The sequence below is a fragment of the Leguminivora glycinivorella genome, chromosome Z (assembly GCF_023078275.1).
Source record: "Leguminivora glycinivorella isolate SPB_JAAS2020 chromosome Z, LegGlyc_1.1, whole genome shotgun sequence".
NCBI lineage: Eukaryota > Metazoa > Arthropoda > Insecta > Lepidoptera > Tortricidae > Leguminivora > Leguminivora glycinivorella.
Window position 1 is genome coordinate 30,289,657 of NC_062998.1, and position 20,323 is coordinate 30,309,979.

At 40.4% G+C, this 20,323-nt stretch overlaps 1 protein-coding gene across 1 annotated transcript in view; it reads right to left on the reverse strand.

Annotated features, from left to right (window-relative positions):
• The window catches only part of LOC125240700 (vacuolar protein sorting-associated protein 13B-like), a 74,903-nt gene extending 68,423 nt beyond the window's left edge, over nucleotides 1-6,480 (reverse strand). Inside the window, exons 1-8 of the mRNA XM_048148717.1 lie at nucleotides 6,310-6,480; nucleotides 5,152-5,283; nucleotides 4,385-4,504; nucleotides 3,810-3,867; nucleotides 2,400-2,560; nucleotides 2,051-2,118; nucleotides 1,695-1,820; nucleotides 1,265-1,470 (exon numbers count right to left, since the gene is read on the reverse strand). Coding sequence (XP_048004674.1) covers nucleotides 1,265-1,470; nucleotides 1,695-1,820; nucleotides 2,051-2,118; nucleotides 2,400-2,560; nucleotides 3,810-3,867; nucleotides 4,385-4,504; nucleotides 5,152-5,283; nucleotides 6,310-6,358 — 920 coding nt within the window. The 5' untranslated portion in view covers nucleotides 6,359-6,480. The remainder of the gene's footprint in view (nucleotides 1-1,264; nucleotides 1,471-1,694; nucleotides 1,821-2,050; nucleotides 2,119-2,399; nucleotides 2,561-3,809; nucleotides 3,868-4,384; nucleotides 4,505-5,151; nucleotides 5,284-6,309) is intronic.
• Between the last annotated feature and the right edge of the window lie 13,843 nt (nucleotides 6,481-20,323).

Genomic DNA, 20,323 nt, shown 5'->3' on the forward strand with positions numbered 1-20,323 from the left:
TATTAATACAGAAATGTTATTACTCAGTTGACGAATTTTATAGTGACAATGAATTTGAAATCACATTTAATAATTAATTTACAGTATTTTATTGTTAGTATTATTTGCTTGTTTTGTATTATATAATTTTTGTAATAATTATTATCAAATTGAATTTTATATTAGGATTTTATTTTGGGATTTTTGACATATCAGTTTTATATACCTTATTACTTTTCAAATTACTACAAATGTTTAAATTATGCTGATGTTTTTTAAGCATTACTATTGTGTACATACAACCTTGCTTTGCCCTAACAGGGCCCATGTGAAACAAGCTATTGACTGTAACACCTATAATTATTACCATGGTTGCAATAAAGGATTATGATTATGATTATTATGAGCAAAACGAATATTTTCATAGATAGGGGAAAAATGCTCTTTTTTTGACGCTTCATATCTCGAAAACTATTTGACGGACATTGATAAAAAAGATGTCAAACTGTTTGGAATTTAATGCGCTTTCAACATTACAAAGCAACATTTGACCAAAAAGGTATAGTTTTTTTAATAAAAAAATAAAAACCAAAAAAAGTCTGATTTTTTTTACTTTTTTTTTTTAATTACGAAGTTAGCACACCATTTTTTTGCTTACAAAATATAGTCCTACATTCCCCCAAGGACCCCAAATAACATACCAAAAATGCAGCTTTACATCACACTTTGTTTTTTTATTTCTCTTATTGACCAGTGTAATGTGGGACGTGATAGAAAACATGTTTATGTATGACTCTATACGTATGTACATAAGTTGTAGTTAGTATTTCATAAATGTTATACACACAATTTAAACATATAGTGCCGAGATGTTTTCATCATTCATTGGTCTCAAAGTCTTAACATATATTATGTATCAAACACTAATGTATGACTTAGGAATCTTCATACGAGTAGAATGTTTTATCGCGTTGTGCATGCCGTGCCCGTGGTGAAGTCCACAGGTGGGCACAGCATCACACATTACCTGAACACGAGCACCTGCTGCTTGGCCGCGCTGGTGGCGAACCGCTCCACGGCGTCGCGCATGACGGCGCAGCCCTCCGCCGACGCCGTGCCCGTGGTGAAGTACACAGTGCCCACCATCACACATTACCTGAACACGAGCACCTGCTGCTTGGCCGCGCTGGTGGCGAACCGCTCCACGGCGTCGCGCATGACGGCGCAGCCCTCCGCCGACGCCGTGCCCGTGGTGAAGTACACAGTGCCCACCATCACACATTACCTGAACACGAGCACCTGCTGCTTGGCCGCGCTGGTGGCGAACCGCTCCACGGCGTCGCGCATGACGGCGCAGCCCTCCGCCGACGCCGTGCCCGTGGTGAAGTACACCACCACCGTGCCCACCTCCACGCTCACCAGCAGCTGCTGCAGTCGCTCGTGCAGCTTTATTAGCCGGTCGGGGTGCAGGAATGTCACCGTGGTTTTAACCTACGTTGAAAAATAAACTTATAGATATTTGTACCTTATACTAGTAAAATAAGAAACTTATTGGACTAATGTATCGATGGATGTGTGACAACCTCGTAATGTTTCAACGTACTTACTACTCAAATTCTTATAAATTGATGCAATACGAGGTTGAGTGTGACAACCCTCGATATTGATCAACGATGAAGGGGTTTGACCCCGACTACTAGTGACTGACTCGTTACCGGCGGCGGAGGTAAGGGCCGGCGTGACTCGCCGTGCTCGCTGCTCGAGCCGAGGCTTCGCAACCGCACCGCGTGCACAAGCTCCGACCCAGATCCCGTGCGACTGGCCCCGCGCCCGCTCGACGACTGTTCCAAAACATATTGAAATTATGCAAAATGTTTTACAGATCATGTCACATTTTTCAACTTAAGACCCATCTAGACGGCGCGTGAACAAATATGCGATTTTACTGTACCGTCCTGTCTAAATCAAAAATTATTAGCAACTTGACATTCCTATGCTAAGTTTAAAACATATTGTAAATGTGAGGCAAAAATATAAATTTATCATAATTATAAAATATTTCTGCACTTACTGGTGGCGTCATGCGGCGTCGAAAATAAGACTGTGACGATGATGAGGCTCTTGACAACGGCGCTGTTTCTGTAAGTTGCCTTGATATGAGCCAGTGTCCACTATTCTTATTTTAATAGAAAAAAGGCGTTTATTTGTGACTTTTCATTAGAGTTCGCGAAAAGAGAACAGTCATGTAAAGCATGAGAGCCAAGATCTTAATACATTTCATTTATCCTTCCGCAGACTCTATTTATAGGTATTAACATTTTTAACAACAATACTCTGCCATGCAAAGGAATAATTAATAACTGTCCATCTCTAAATACTACGATACTACGCAGCTATAAATATGAAATAAATTCTCGCACCTGATACTGTTGCGGGCGATTTGTTAGTAGGTCTGTAAGCGAGCCAGGCGACGAAGAGCGGGTCGGCACAGAAGGCCACTTGCTCCGACCACACGCCCAGGTAGTCCACCGTGCCCTCCGACTGCTCGTCGCACCACTGCAGCGCCACGCGGAGGAATGCTCTGCTTACAAACACATTTATATAGGCGGACCTACACATAGCGAGGATTTTCCCCCTCTGCCGAATGAAACACGCACGCCTCCCTCTGTGTGACACCATATTATTATTATTTTATTTCCGGTCCATAGTGGATAGGTATCCCCTCCTCCAACCGAGGGGGAGTCAAAATTTCTCGAAGCTGAAGAATAATGATAGGGCTGGTGTAGCTTTATTTGACGTTCATAAGCGCATTGTATTAAGCCCCATTTAGATGGTACGAGTTTCTCGCCTCGAACGTACGATTATCGAAGTACGAGAAAAAATCATGTAAAACATGGTGTTTTTATATTTATAGCTACCTCTCAGTAACTGCTAAAACCAAAAATAAATTTGGCTTATTAATATTATACAGTTAATGTTTACCTACTGACATTTTACCCCATATATCTATGGGGCAAAATGCCTACTATAATTAAAAAAAATGTTATTTATATTCTATGTTTAATAATATCCTAAACCTAATCGCAAGTATCGCAACCAAGATTTTATTAGCTAGGTAACGCTACGGTCGAAATCATTATTTTCCCTATTGTATATTATTGAGACCTTCATAAATCATTTATAGTGTTTTTAATATTATTGGGTACTTTTCATCTTAAATTCAAATAAATCCAAGGTAAATTATACCCAATATTATAAAAAAGCATATAATATATGTGTTTATAATTAATTAATTAATTAGCTACTAGGCACGCAAGTTGACAGGCAAAACTCGCATGAAAATCGGTTCGCTCCGATTCGTGCGATAATCGCACGTTCGAGAAAAAATGTCATACGAGTACCGGTTTAGACGAGTCGAGAAATGTTATGGAAATATCTCCCGAAAATTCTACTCTCCGTCTAAACTATTTCGACTGGCGATAATCGCCTGGCGAGTCTCGCATACGATACTCGTATGCGAGTTTTTATTTCTCGCACTGATGTAAACGTTTTCGTACGATACTCGCCAGGCGATTATCGCATACGATAATGTCATACGAGTTTCTCGACCAAGACGGGCGAGAAACTCGTACCATCTAAATGGGGCTTAATGTCTGTAGATGTCAAGATAAGCTTTCAAACTGCTCTACATCTCTACATAGCATACCTACAAAGCACATAAAATATACGTAAACTATAGGGCCGAACCTTGGTTGTGATGTTAAAGTGTATGATTGCGATTCAAGTCACAAGATGGCAGGCAGGATTGCATTCTCAATCACTATACTTACGTTGTAGTCTGCGAGTCAGGAGCGGAGAATATCCATGCTTGTTTCACATTTCCACCACCTATTGTCAAACAAAATAATTAACTACATATTAATATTTATTCATAAAGCACAAGACATTCTAAAAACGACACCAGCGATAAAAAAAACATGCCAATACATACAACTGGGCGAGTAATAAGCCATTACGCGCGCCGTTTGCACCATGGCACAGTATGAGACCAGACTCTTCTAACAAACGTACGCCGCGCTGTATGTATGTACCTACTATTCGTTGCTGTGTATTTACGCAACACATGAAAACGCTTGAGAGTCATTAGCCGGATCCACACTGGCCGCACGCCTCGCGAGGCACTGCCTCATGCGCACACGTTTGCCTCGCCCGAGCAAATATGCTCGGCAAGATGGCGGCCCTCGGTCAGCTTTTTGTGTATCGTCGCGACGATCGCTTTCGAAGGAAGCCAGTGCAGTCAGGCTGATGTAACTTGACAGACGTTCAGATGCACTCTTGGAGTGATAACAGTCAAATACACATAGAAAACAGAGAGACAATAAAGAATGACGTGTAAGTAACTTACTGGGGGAGTATAATGCCATGACGCGCGCCGACTGCACCATGCCAATGTGTGTATTCACCGTCCTCGTGATGAAACCGCGTAGCGAAGCGTCCTCAATCGTCGCGTCGATCGCTACCGACTCTGTACCAACCATTTATTTGTATAATACTGTAAGCCTTAGTTTATAGAAAAAAGTTTATAATATGATTTAGTTGACTGTGAGTTGACCATTCCTAAAAACACCCGCGTCACCCGCAGAAATTATAACATGCAATGATCTGATCAGCCAAGCAAGCATAGTCGCGCGATAAATGATAAAACGTCAGGCCGTCCCTATCGAACTACTTGTAAGTGTGATAGAGACGGCCCGATGTTTTACCGTTTATCGCGCGACCATGCTATCGGTGCTGATCTGATCTGACTGAACCTGATGGTTGATTTTGTCTGATATAATTAAGGAGACTTAGATTAGAAAATATATATTTTGACTTTCTCTGATCAATAGTAATAGTCACTTGCCAGTCGCCGGCCTCCTTCCAATAACTGGCCACCTTGTACTAAAAATGAACTTTGCATAACGTGGCCAGTTACTGAGAGGAGAGGTAATTGTCAGTAACAGACAATCTACCTAATAGGCAAACACGAAAATTTAAAAGTACGTGAAGGAGAACGTCAATCTACTTAAGTACGTAATGTACAATTGAGCTCTGCATCAAATGTCCAAGACAGTATGGCGGAAGATCATACATCTAGATTTATGTTACTGCAAAAATCTTAGAGGTGCATACCTTCGTCGCTAAGTGCGTCACGGACTAGCCAAGTGTGTTTCAGCATTGAAGAAGGCCGTCGGTCGATGAGCGACTTCAAGACCTGACAAGCTGCCTGCAGCCGGGCAGATGATCCGCATGTGTTCATTTCACCTACGATGTTAAATTATACGTCACATAAAATTCAAAACCCTTACAAATATTACATAAATATTTACACTAGTACACAATTATTCGTACATTATGAACCCTACGTAGTTCAAACGTATCAAAAATACTTAAAGCGTTGTAAAGGTAGATAGCAAACGATATTTATTGAACTAAGTAGGAGCTTGAAAGGGAGTCACAACCTCTATCATGCAAGCGCCGCCTCAAATATCTTTACAGGTTACATTATCGAATGATTTTTCTATTATCGGTAGTTTTCGTGAAGTCACCTATACAATACATACTACAATACTTACTGTCAAGGTGAAACATACGCATTTTGATATCGTAGTTAGTGTGCACGGTCTCCTTCTTAGCGAACATCGCGGGGTGCACCGCGCAGCGCAGGTCGGCACGGGCTACTAGCGTGGCGTACTGCCCGTCTGGGAGTCGGTACAAGCACCTCCATCGCGGCAAGAGAGAGAGTCACACACATAAACAAAGTGAAACGTACGTATTTTGAGACTATAGTGTGGTGTGGTTCTTGGCGAACATCTCAGGGAGTAAAAGCACGTGCAGCACGCAGTGCAGGTCGACACGGGCTACTTGCCGTAACTGACCGTCTGGCAGTCGACACAGGCGCGAGCGCGTGAGTCACTTACATAAACAAAGTGAAACATACGTATTTTGATGTTGTAGCTGATGTGCACGGTTTCCTTCTTGGCGAACATCTCAGGGAGTAAAAGCACGTGCAGCACGCAGTGCAGGTCGACACGGGCTACTTGCCGTAACTGACCGTCTGGCAGTTGACACAGGCGCGAGCGCGTGAGTCACTCACATAAACAAGTGAAACATACGTATTTTGATGTTGTAGCTGGTGAGCACGGTTTCCTTCTTGGCGAACATCTCAGGGAGTAAAAGCACGTGCAGCACGCAGTGCAGGTCGACACGGGCTACTTGCCGTAACTGACCGTCTGGCAGTCGACACAGGCGCGAGCGCGTGAGTCACTCACATAAACAAGTGAAACATACGTATTTTGATGTTGTAGCTGGTGTGCACGGTTTCCTTCTTGGCGAACATCTCGGGGTGCAGCAGCACGTGTAGCGCAGCGCAGATCGGCACGGGCTACTGGCCGCGACTGCCCGTCTGTGAGCCGGCACAGGCGCGCCTCCACGGCGGAGAGCGTGGCTGTCACGTGGAGACGCGCGCCTTGCCATAACGGACCCTCTTCTTTCGGCATTTGGCAGGCCGCAGAACACACTCTGAACATACAAGTTAGGGAAATCATAAGTATAATGATAGCGGTGATTGATCAATCAATCAATCAATCAATTCTTTATTTTGTTAAACATAGGTTACAGAAAAGGTGATAAATACATTAATGGCAGCGCTATTCTATGTTTTACCCACTATGCGGGTGTACAAAATTTTGTTGTGCGATTATTAAGCTAAACGCATGCATATCTTAACTAAAAAGAAAAAAAAATTAAATTATTTAAGTTACAATTACAATAAATTTCAATAATGTTACTTCAAAGGAAATAATGGCAGATTAATACAACACTTAAAATTCTATTACAATTTTCACAATACATTATGTCACTTTAATACATACAAATAAAATTCTAATACAATGTCGAGTCATTATTATCATTAATAAATTCATTAATAGTATAATAGCATTTTTCAATGAGGAATGAAGTGAGTTGTATTTTGAAATTATATATGTCAAGTGCTCTAATATGGATATATTGTCGAAGCCATGCCAAAGATACTATTTCTCATAAGCGCCGTATTGCAACATTGCAGAGTTTTTAGATTCTGACTGTATTGTTCCCGTGGTGGAAATCTCCGGCCATCAGAAACGTTACTGAAAAGGTTTGTATTGGTTTTCACAAATATGGCTACTTCAAGAATGTATAACGAAGGCAGGGTTAAGATTTTATGTGATTTGAAAAAGGGTACACAGCTGTCCCTAACTTTAAGTCCGCACATTGATCGTACACAACGCTTTTGAGCTTTGAAAGCTATTTCTTTATGGACTGAGTTTCCCCAAAAAATAATGCCATATCTCAACACCGAAGCTACAAGTCCATGATAGGCCGTCAACATTGCTTCACGGCTAACAGTTTTCGACAGTTGAAATAAGGCAAAGGCTGATGTATTCAATTTTTTACAAAGATGCTCAATATGGTATTTCCAGGTAAGCTGGTCGTCAATCATTAATCCTAAAAATTTTGTTACCTCTACATTGTCTATTTTAGTACCTCTAAGATTTATGTCCATTTCCATTTTTTCTGTACGTTGTCGGAAGTGCATTAAATTTGTTTTTGTCAAGTTGATTAATAAATTATTTTCATTAAGCCATTCAATTATATGGTCCAGCGCATTTTTGACATATTTATAATTATTAAGATTATCACATTCAATAATAGTGGTGCTGTCGTCAGCAAAGAGCACCATATGATGATGAATAACATTAGGAAGGTCATTAATATATATCAGGAATAGAAGCGGACCCAGCACGCTTCCTTGGGGGACACCAGAAACGACGTACTGTTTTGACGACATATATTTGTACTCTCTTTTTCGTTTAGGACATACCGCAGATATTTCAGTGTATTGCTGTCTATTACTGAGATAAGATTTAATAAGGTCCAAAACATTTCCTCTTATGCCATAACGACTAAGTTTCCAGAGAAGTTTATTATGGTTTACGTAATCGAATGCCTTGGTCATGTCGGCATAAACTGCGCATACTGGATTTCTCTTATCTACATTTTTCATAATGACACTTAGAAAGTCATAGATTGCCATATTGATTGTAATATTCTTTCTAAAACCCTTTTGTTCCTAATAATAAAAAAATAATAAAATAGAAAAAAAAAATAGATCGAATTTACTTAAGTATTCATACATTCGGCGGTATATTGCCTTCTCAAATATTTTAGAGATTACAGGAATTAAAGCAATCGGCCTATAGATGTGAATGTTTTCTTTATCCCCTTTCTTAAATAGGGGTTTAATTATTGTTGTTTTAAGGCCATCTGGGAAGATACCCGTAAAAATGCAGAGGTTGACTATATAGCTTAATGGCTTTTGAAGAACATCACTTACAAATTTTATGACCTGAGTGCTTATACCGTCATAACCCACGCTCTTCGTGTTCTTCAACGTTTCAATTATAGCTTTGATTTCTTCTGGCGTAGTTGGTGACATAAACATCGATTGTATATTGTTATGAAATTTTGTATCAATATAACCGCAGCTTGTGTTAGTGTTACTTAATATAAAATGATCATTGAATGCCATAGCTATTTCTTTAGGATCTGTCAGGGTAGCATTGATTTTTTGTTTGATAACTAACATGTTATCTATCTAGTTCAGTGTCTGGACAACAGAACTGTCTATTATTTTACCTATGTGGGTAAAGTGGTCCCGAGACAATGAGCTTGACCTCCGGCGATTCCACGTCTAACACCAGCGATGGCGAGATCTGTTTCTCCGACAGTGAGTGGTCCCAGGGCAAGATGCGTATCCGCAACCCTCGTACCACTAAGATGGTCCTACGCTGAGGTATGTTGGCGTCCAACGCCTCGCATTCTTCTACGGTAAGTGTTCTCATCGGTATATCTGTAAGAGTACATAGGAGTTAAGCATATTATTATACTCACGATATAGAAGTGGCAACATTTATATCTAAACGCTAAAATAAAAATATATGAACATTACTGTAATATTATGACTATTATGAGAATAAAAGCGAGCTCGAATAAGTGTGTGTATCCACCAGTGGCCCATTTCTCAAAATAGAAAGTTACAAGTTACAAGCCGAAGTCTCTTTCTAACTGGTCATATTAGACATTGACTACCGTTTGTAAATTGTAACTTGTGTAGTAGCTTCGAGAAATGGGCCCCAGGGAGCGAACTCTAAGTACAGAAGCGTGAATGAGTAGATATAATTGAAATCACAATAACAACCATAACGGGTCATTTATTACGTCCTTTTTCGTCATAAACGATTTTACCTGGAACTGGAATTGAAGGAAGATCTTGAAAAATGTGTAGAATAGCTGATATCCGATGAAGAAGACTCATTCCAATGTAAATGTCCATTGGCTCCAGAGTTATTTTCAATTTGTTCTCTTCTTGCCAATCACTGAAACCAGAACATAACGATCAAGTTCATACACGCACTAGAACAGTGTTTTCGATTTTTTCGTGATAGTGTTTTCATGTTGATTTAACGACATAAACGGTATTTGGAATTTGAATGAAACTTACGGTAACTGACCGTAATGAGGAGGCACACTCAAAGGTTATGACAGATGGCGCCACCGTATTAGTCCATTGCACAGATAAAGAATATCATTAGTGAGAGCGAGAAGATGATTTTTTTTTCTCTCTCTTACATATGAATGACAGTGACATGCCTAGGCACTTGCACAGGCGCCATCTGACGGGATAAAATGTCAGTGTGTCTCCTCATTAGTATCTTTGTGGCTTTCCATACGACTTTTTCACCTGAGTCCCATTTCTCAAAAATGAAAGTTACAAGCGGAAGTCTATTTTCAACTTGTCATATTAGACATTGACTATCACTTGTAAATTGTAACTTGTAGCTTCGAGAAATGGGCCCCTGTAATTCCAATAGAAATTAAAGGTACCTGTACTGGAAGTCTGTGGGCGAGTTGTCGTACGGGTTAGTATCGTCGGGCGGCGAGCGTGTGCACGTATCGCAGCAGGATCACTGTCACCGCTCGCCACAGCTCATCCTCTTCTACCCTGCTCGGTGTGAGAGAGACGACAGTAGACAGTAACCTACCTGTACTGGAAGTCTGTAGGCGGGTTGTCGTATGGGTTAGTATCGTCGGGCGGCGAGCGCGTGTGCACGTATCGCAGCAGGATCACTGTCACCGCTCGCCACAGCTCATCCTCTTCTACCCTGCTCGGTGTGAGAGAGACGACAGTAGACAGTAAACTACCTGTACTGGAAGTCTGTAGGCGGGTTGTCGTACGGGTTAGTATCGTCGGGCGGCGAGCGCGTGTGCACGTATCGCAGCAGAATGACTGTCATCGCTCGCCACAGCTCGTCCTCTTCTACCCTGCTCGGTGTGAGAGAGACGACAGTAGACAGTAACCAACCTGTACTGGAAGTCTGTAGGCGGGTTGTCGTACGGGTTAGTATCGTCGGGCGGCGAGCGCGTGTGCACGTATCGCAGCAGGATCACTGTCACCGCTCGCCACAGCTCATCCTCTTCTACCCTGCTCGGTGTGAGAGAGACGACAGTAGACAGTAAACTACCTGTACTGGAAGTCTGTAGGCGGGTTGTCGTACGGGTTAGTATCGTCGGGCGGCGAGCGTGTGCACGTATCGCAGCAGGATCACTGTCACCGCTCGCCACAGCTCATCCTCTTCTACCCTGCTCGGTGTGAGAGAGACGACAGTAGACAGTAACCAACCTGTACTGGAAGTCTGTAGGCGGGTTGTCGTACGGGTTAGTATCGTCGGGCGGCGAGCGTGTGCACGTATCGCAGCAGGATCACTGTCACCGCTCGCCACAGCTCATCCTCTTCTACCCTGCTCGGTGTGAGAGAGACGACAGTAGACAGTAAACTACCTGTACTGGAAGTCTGTAGGCGGGTTGTCGTACGGGTTAGTATCGTCGGGCGGCGAGCGGGTGTGCACGTATCGCAGCAGAATGACTGTCACCGCTCGCCACAGCTCGTCCTCTTCTACCCTGCTCGGTGTGAGAGAGACGACAGTAGACAGTAACCAACCTGTACTGGAAGTCTGTAGGCGGGTTGTCGTACGGGTTAGTATCGTCGGGCGGCGAGCGCGTGTGCACGTATCGCAGCAGAATGACTGGCGACAGCGCCCGCCATAGCTCGTCGTTTTGGTCATCGTCTTCTATACTGCTCAATTTTGGGTCTGCAGACTAGGAGGAAACGACGTATTTATGTAACTTTTCTCTATCAAAAAGTCAATTATAAAAACTACGGCTACTTATGTTACGCCAGTTTATTGTAAAGTTTGTTATAGTGGACTATAATCATTTTAGAAAGAGACAAAAAGTAGCCTATGTCACTCTCCACCCCTTCAACTATCTCCACTTAAAAAGTGTCGTCAATTCGTCGCTCCGTTTTGCCGTGAAAGACGGACAAACAAACAGACACACACACTTTCCCATTTATAATATTAGTATGGATTATTTTCCGCTACTGTAAATATAAAATGTTAGAAAAATACATCTAAACCTGTTTCTTTTTTATTAATAGGTACATCTAATCGTATGTACATACTTCAGTAGCATCCGTTGTTTCACTGTACACTTCCTCCGCCGCTTCCGCCAGCTCAACCTTACACTCCAAGGTTTCAAACTTTTCCGGCCAACTCCAAGTCTCTTTGTCATTATCGTCTTCAGCACCTCTCTTCTCCAGATATATTGTAGGCTCGTCATTAATCTAGGGAATTAAATATCAACTTAATTTTTTTGTCTAAACCCTAAGTTAACAAAACAAAATGAAACTAAATCTTCAAACGGACTTGGCAATGAAAAAGATGCTCAGCTATATAGTTTTCATTTTTATTTTATGACCGACACAGTGAGAGTTGAGCATACTAGCGCTTAGTACGGGCACATCTCGGACTCTGGCGATCAAATATATGAAAGAGGCGCGTTTCAACACACATTCTAAGCTCGCGTAGGTGAACGCGTACCATGCTTGTATGAGTGACATATGACAGGTCGACTGTTCGCGTTTTTGACAGGCGGTAACTGTGAGGTAACCGAGAGGGGCCGGGTAGCACTTTCATCGGGGAGCGGGAGTGGTCATTCTGTACGATAGTACTCTTTATTATACTGTGGTAGAGGAGAGAAGGTCCCTAAGATATCGTTCGTAAACTCATTAGTTCTTTATAGTTCATAATTATACTTTTGAAAAAGGTCGAAAAAGATCGCTATAAAGAATGGTTCTTAATTTTGCTGAGCATTTGCGCATTCTACTGTACTTAGCTCCATCACGCCACGGGCTAGTTGTAGTTGATTTGAGGGAGTATATGTATAATATGTACTGCCATTTTTATTTAGGCGGAATTTGTAAACAAAGGTGTGGCCGGTGCCATAAGAAACTTACACCATTCGAGGTATTCAAACTGCCGATATTTTGCATATCAATTAGAATAGTATTTTATACAATCGTGATATAATACAAAGCTTTTCAGTAGAGTACCATGTTTAGGCCACGAAGCTTGCTGAGTGGCCTAATAGTACGGTACGAGAGTGAAAAGCTTAATTATATCACTATTGTATACAATACTTTTTCTATGAGTCATCATCAATAAACGAAAAATATCATCATTTAAGTTAAAAATTAATGTTAACAGCGTCGTTCACCGTTGTATCAACATCGAATTACCTGGCAACCAATTGTTTGTAATAACCGTCTCTGGTTGGTCGATTACGCGGTAGATAAAAAAAATGTGTTTCAGATGCAGAAAAATATGCCAGGTATCGCAAATTAGTATAGAACTTGTATGAAGTTCTATTTTTGAATTTTTATCAGTTAACTAAAGTGAAATGAAATATTATAGTTGACTAAGAGCCAGTTGCATCAACGACATTTAACAGACACATCATCGTCACGCAGCAGACGTTTATGGAACTTCCCATACAATAAAATTTAACGAACGCTTTAACGGTGACAGACGGTTTGATGCAACCGGCCCTAAGTGTCAAAGACTATCCAACACTGAAAAGTCAGCACGTATAGTTTAGTATGTGGTGTCCTAATTGACAGATTAAAATCGACGAGTAGAAAAATCTTTATAATAGTAGAGTTAATGGTTGACACACTAACCGCGTTGAGGTCCTGGTGTCCGCAGACGCACTTCCCGCGCGACAGCAGCCGCAGCCGCCGCACGCCCGCGCGCACTCGTAATGTGGTGGGCGAGCAGAGCGCCGCGCGCGCCGCCGCGTGGTACGCGCCTAGCTCCATCACGCCGCGGGCGCGTTTACGCGCGGTGCCTTCCGACTCCATTACCTGGAGAGATCACTCATTTTTATTCCGTAGCAGTAGAAGCCGTACAACTATTTTAATGGTAATTTTCGAACTATATCCGAAGAATTACTGAAAGAAAAAGGATGACGGATATCGGATTTATTGCGTAAATTACCATATAAATACAACGGATCTTATTTTCACGGATTCGGATCGGACGTAGAGCGAAACCGCTCTTATACGATTGGAGTCAGAATATGTTACCCTAAGCAGCTATTATAGACAATTTTATCCATAATGTCTTAAATTTATTTTGGCGACCGTTCTGGCCTAGCGCGTAGTGACCCAGCCTGCTACGCCGCGGTCCCGGGTTCGAATCCCGGTAAGGGCATTTATTTGTGTGATGAGCACAGATATTTGTTCCTGAGTCATGGATGTTTTCTATGTACCACAACACAAGCCTTCCTGAGCTTACCGTGGGACTCAGTCAATCTATGTGAGAATGTCCTATAATATTTATTTATTATTTAACTTTAATCATTGTCTCTATCTAACAGAGTATATTTTTGATACAGATAACAAATTTAGCTTACTTTGAACACTAGAGACACGTGGTCCAAGTAAGCGCTGAACAACACCGGGATGGGCGTCGGAGCCATCGTGGCCTCTTCCACGCCGCCCTCCTTGTCCATCCACGTGGGCAGCCAAGACCATGCCCATTCCGACCAGCTCTCTGTCCGGACTGGCTCCGCTGCGTTTGATGTTGAACTCCCTGTCGATCACAGTAAGCAAACTAACTTAATTTACAGCACCACCACACATCCGAAACAGAATAATACATTATATGTCTTAAACAGCTTTTCAGGACATTTTTCAACGACATTGATGCATTAAGACGATTTCATTACAAGGAGCCTACTGCAAACCACTGCCACTACTGCGATCGACACGTTTTGCGATCCTGTCACAAATAAGTGCGAATCTAAAAGTTCGACAGTGTTAAGACTTCGAACGCGTTTCGCGGCAGGCCCTCAATAATAGCAACCCCTACTGTCTGCTTGGAAATGAGTATGAGTAAAGTAATGCATCACACATTGTCTTTAGTATACTTTTTTACACTGAATTACCCTTTATCAGTCTACACAAGTATAAGCGCAATAGGTTTTAGCCTATAAATTTGCCGGCCGGTTGAACGCTTGCTTACCTTGTGGTATGGAAGTATTAAGAGGCAGGTCGCTCACCGGGTGTTGGAAACTTGGCAGGGACCAATCAGGTTGAATTCTTGATAAAAATGTATACCCTCTCGCTTACCTTGTGGTAGAGAGGCATTTATAGTGTTCTGTTTAGGCGGCGGCGGCGAGGTGGTGACTTGAGTCTGGCGCTCCCTTAGCAGCCGCAGCAGCAGCGTGAGTTGTTCGCTGGTCACTCCCCAGGCCAGCTTAGAGGACCGCAATTGGACGGTGAGGCAGGTCGCTCGCCGCGTGGTGGCGGAGACCAGACGGGTTAGAATCCTGGATAATGGATAATAAATATAGTATATTTTTAATTTGAAATATATGTCAAAAGGCGGCTCCACACAGAGCGACGAGCGTCGCGACGAGCAACGTACATTGTACACGTACCTGGATCAAAGCAGCGTGCGTCTACATTGGCCGTTTGCCGCGCTAGGACTTTGCCTCGCGACGCTACTAGCTTTGTGTGGACCAGCCTTTTATATTAAAGAGTAAGTTACAAAATCCAATGAACAGTGCGTAATGCCTCATTTCAACCGGCGTCTTAATACATCGTGACTGTCGCCATGAGCCCAAATCACACGCGTATTTGTTTTGCATTTCTTTTCGCTCAAAAAACTCTTCATCACAATGGATATAAATAAAAAAATAATTTCATATTATGCAGCTGAAGTTGCATGTTTTAACTAGGTACTTATTAAGTTTTTGAAGATACCTGAAGTCCAGCTGGCAGCGGTATAGCAAAGGTTCCTGGTAGAACCGTATTTTGCCGTCGGAGTCCGCCCGGTCCAGACACAGCGTTAGGTCATCCAGCCGCATTAAACGCCTCACAACTGGCGCATTCTGGTCGATATCTGAAATACAAATTAATCGTAAAAACAATGGTACAGTACAATGGTCAATGGTATGGTCAGCTGCAGAGAAAAATAGACCCCCTTTCATACAAATTTGTATACAAGGGGGTCTTGCAGTTGACTGTCCATAACAAAGCGTACGTTTTTGCCAGTCGTTTAAAAATGAGTGTTTAGAGAAAAGGATTTTGCCAACACAGTCATGAAGAGTATTATGAATACCTAGAGTCTTTCAGATTTTATTTTCAGAATTTGGGACCCCCCAATTGGCGTAAGTTGTTAAAAAAATTAACTCACTATCAGTTTATGACGATAATTAAGCATTAAATTTCAATAGAAATATTGTTTTTGTGTTAATTACATAAACTTTTCGCGATAATCAACATTCAGAATGTGAAAAAAGTAAATTTTTAGACAGATTTTATGATTAATGGTCGTCACAAAACTGACAGCGAGCTAATTTTAACTTTAAACAATTGTTAACAACTTTTGCTAATTGGGGGTACCCAAATTCTGAAAATGCTCTTAAACGCGGGACAAAGTGTCAATTGGTATTTATTTCTATCTCTCAACATAGGATTAAAAAATTTTGAACCTCAGTTTTAACAAGTAAATTGTTCACCGTGTAAAATTACAACCGTGTTAAACGTACCAGCAAACGCAGGCGCCCAATCCACGCCGGCGCTCTCGACGCACAGATGTTTCACGTTGAGCGACAACACGATGTCGTCCTGCACGTACTTCACGATTAAGTGGTGCACGCGCAGCGATATGTTGCTCACAATGCGCCGCACCAGCGCTTGCATGTAGCCCGGCGGGGCTTCCACCACTGTCGACCTGTAACAAGGCTTGCTCATTCTGCTCGTAGTACAATCAACCAATTTGAATCCTAGGCTACTGTAGAACCTTTTCAAGTAAATTTTCAGGTTGCTTTTATGGTAAACTAGTTTTTTTCCGCGGCTTCGCTCGCGTTAGAAAGAGACAAAAAGTAGCCTATGTCACTCTCCATCCCAACTATCTCCACTTAAAAAATCACGTCAATGCGTCGCTCCATTTTGCCGTGAAAGACGGACAAACAAACAGACAAATAAAGCAGATGCCAATAAGGACAGGGTTCTAGAAAGGCTTAGGATTCTAATTTGTTCACCATACAAACTGTGTAGTATTATTACTTTAGAAAAGGTATGCTATGTACATTAAGGTACAGACAGACAAACATTTAAAAGGACAGCTATATCTTTACTCTTCCTGAACACATCCACTATGGTTTGCGATAGAAGGGACATACCGTGGGCCAGAATAGCCCGAAAGATTTAACCATGCATTTTGGATGTAAAAACAGACAAAAAATATGACTTTTGTAATTTTTGGTGAAAAAAAAATTTGTTAAAACTATTTTTAGTACAGGGTATAGTTATGTTATTATACTATAATGCCAAAAAAGTGCTTATATTACCTAGGGGACTCTGTAGGAAGAGTTTCTTCTGATGCTGTTGGTGGACGGAGACTTAGCACACATTCTAAAACAAATATCACAAAAACATATACTATAGGCATTTTACTACCCAAAACATAAATACCTTCTATTTGACAGATGTAATAACCAACAGTACAAAGCACAGATGTCATATATACCATAGATCAAGCAAACGTATCTACTTAGCGTGTCAAATGAACTCAGTGAAATCCACTGAGTTGTCCGTCTTTAATCGCAGCTTGCAGCTTTCGGGCGTCAATTTTTGTAAGTTGAAGTCAATCAAAACATAAAAAATGCCTCGTTACGTGATATTCAATTGCAACAACACAAAAATTATGAACAATCAAGAGCTTGAGACATATTTAAAATTACAGGCAAGAAACAACTTCAGTACAAAATTTGACACGCTCGGCCCCTATACAAATAGATGAACTTGTTTCTTCTATATAAATAAAGTTCTGTGGTACAAAGTAGGTCCAACCGAGATTCTCAGCCGCAAATTAAGTTCTATGAAGTCTCAGCCGACTAGTCTCGGCAAGCCATAGTCTCAGTTATATCTTAATACAAAGATAAGTCATTTTTAAAATAAATGTTTACAAAAAAAAATTTGTCATGCATGACTAAGCAGTCAAGGTTTTCTTATAAACAACACATACATAATTCAAAGTACAATGAAGCAATATGGTAAAGACCAATACATACCTACTCTAAATATTTAGAATTTAACCCCTGACCAATAATTACAAAAAGTTATTAGTAGCTCATGAACAATTTACAACAAACAGTAAAAACAGCTGTGATGACCAGAATACTTACCTATTGTATCTATGGTCACCACAATAGGTTCTGACATTATCTTAGTCCAGGGAACTTGTATAAGTAGTTCATGAATCCGTCCTGACACCAGGGTGAATGGCAGGGCAACCTCTTTTTGCAATACATCTGCTTTGAGTACCAGGTTGTGTAGAGCCACACCACCACCCCATAGGGATACCTGTCAAGCAGAAATAGAAATACTTTATTTACAGAAAAAGGGTACAATAAGTGTCTTAGGTTAATAAAAATACAATAGTTTCACCTTTTTCTGCTGTTCATATACAGCTTGCAAATTTGTACATTGTTAATGATGCATTAATAACAGTGACTGAGTAATTTGTAATAGTGCAAAGACAAATATATAATTAATTTTAAAATCTTTTTTCAACTAAATATGGTGGCTAACTGATGTCCAGCTTTACACTTACTTGTGCATCGGCTGGCTTGAAGTCTCGTACATATTTATCAACATAGCTTAGCAAGATTGGTGTCACATATGACTCAATTTTAAACATTTTGCATATTACAGCAGCAACATTTCAGGTTCACAGTGGCTGTAAATCAACCAAAAATATTATGATACAGAATGGAAGAAACTCACACACAACAATTATTCATATCAAAATATAATGCGTTATCGGCATTTGTATACAGATACAACGTATATACTAATAATATGTTATATTATACTATATTTAGAAAAAAAAACATTGGGCAATTGTAATATTTTTGGACGTATATAAATCGACTGTACGCATTTGGAAAAAGTAAAAGTGTCCTTGTGAATTGTACCTATCTTGCATATCTAAAATAATATATTATACATATACACTAAAATACATATGAATCAGGGGTTGACGATTATCAATCATAAAATCAACCTGCCGCAATGTTTAACAACAGTACAAAATATACATTTCCACATGTATGCCTGATTATTTATAAGACTAACAAGTGCAATACTCTTGTGTCTTATTTGAGAAGATTACCTACATAACAACAAAAATTTAAGGACTCCAATTTGAAACACCAAAATAAATACAACACAATAATCCGAGCGCCAGCTGTATGGAATGTAGAATTTAAAGGAAGCCTAACTGTCGAAGTAGAACAGTCGCAAAAATGACCGGCTGTCAGTGTTAAGCTGAAGTTACAAATCTCTCCGCTAGGAGCGCATGTGTCACTCAATGGACAGGAACATGACATGACATTAGACGTTCGTTTCTGTAGGCTGATTTCGTCAAGTTGTACATGTCAAGACGTAGTCCCGTGGTAGTGCGCTTGCTTCGTATGCAGATGTAACCAGGTTCGATCCTGACAAGCGGTCTTTTTGTTATTATTTTTATTTTATTTGAATTATCTTTTTGTGTATTTTAATTGTGTTTAGTTACTGTTTTATTTATGATATGTCTATTTACATTGTTTGTCCCATCCTAGGTAATGTTGTAAGTCTTTCGAATGAAATTTCCTTTATTTTCGCATAAATTTAATTTTAATGTTGTAACAAGATTTATGAATAATAATAAAATAAGGAAAAAATATCTGTAGAAAAACATATAAAAAACCCTCATCAGGATTTGAACCCGGGACCTCTTGCTCCGTAGGCGGGGTTACTACCGAGAAGGCTAAGAGATTGTCAAATCCTTATGTACCAGCGATTGCCGCGCCACCTATCTCCTCTTTTATATGTGCACATTTGATAGTTAAAGATATCGCTCCTCCCTCTAATCTCCATAGCCAGCTGGACTTCTCCGATTCGTTTCGTTTGACGTTTCTAATCACAGACAAGACAAGGTAATGTTCCAAAGCGATAAAATTGCTCGACGTTAAAATCTCATTTAAATTATTTCTCTTTGCGTTAAAACCAAAGAATAACGATGATCATCAAGATCAATCATAATAAATATTTCTCGACATCCTCAATTTATTCTTATGATAATAATTAAAATTTCATTTGACTAACCTGACGCTCTGTAACCGCGTAAATCAAAATGTACTGGTTGGATGAAAAGAGAAAGAGTCTGGCAAATTTCTGTGTTCGAAGTATTTATGTTGATAAGCTGGTAATTAGAGCTACCAAAAGCAACTGAGTGAATAATATGTTGGTAATACTACTCTTTGTTTTAGGCCCTGAGTCGGTGCAGAAAGGACCAAGATCGTGTCATGTTTGTGTCATGTACGCTCATCGGCTCTACCGCTGCGTCTCGTAGCGCTGGCGTAGTATGTAATTTGGCCAAATTTTTTTTTGTTGTATGGTACCAAATTTGGCATGTCCTACCTCTTCTGACAAATATTGCACAAATTCTATATCACTTTTTTACAGGCGTTTGATATTTATGCATAAATAAATAAATTGTCTTTCAGAAATTATTAGTTTTGAATAAATATTAGTCATATTTTTAATAAAAACTTCTGTTTGAAGTCAACAAAAGTGTTGTTTTTCCCATGTCCTACCATGAAGTACTTATGTTTCATAGGCGTTAAAATATTATTTTTGTATCATAACAATATGTTTTTATTTACTTAAATATTTCTTTGTACATTAATTTCTAATTTAAACAACGCTTTATTTATCAAAAATAGTTTTAGAATACTAAAAAATCATTTCAAACATAAACCACAAAAAGTAGCTCTGTGGAAAATCCTACTGAGTTACGGAGAAATTTCG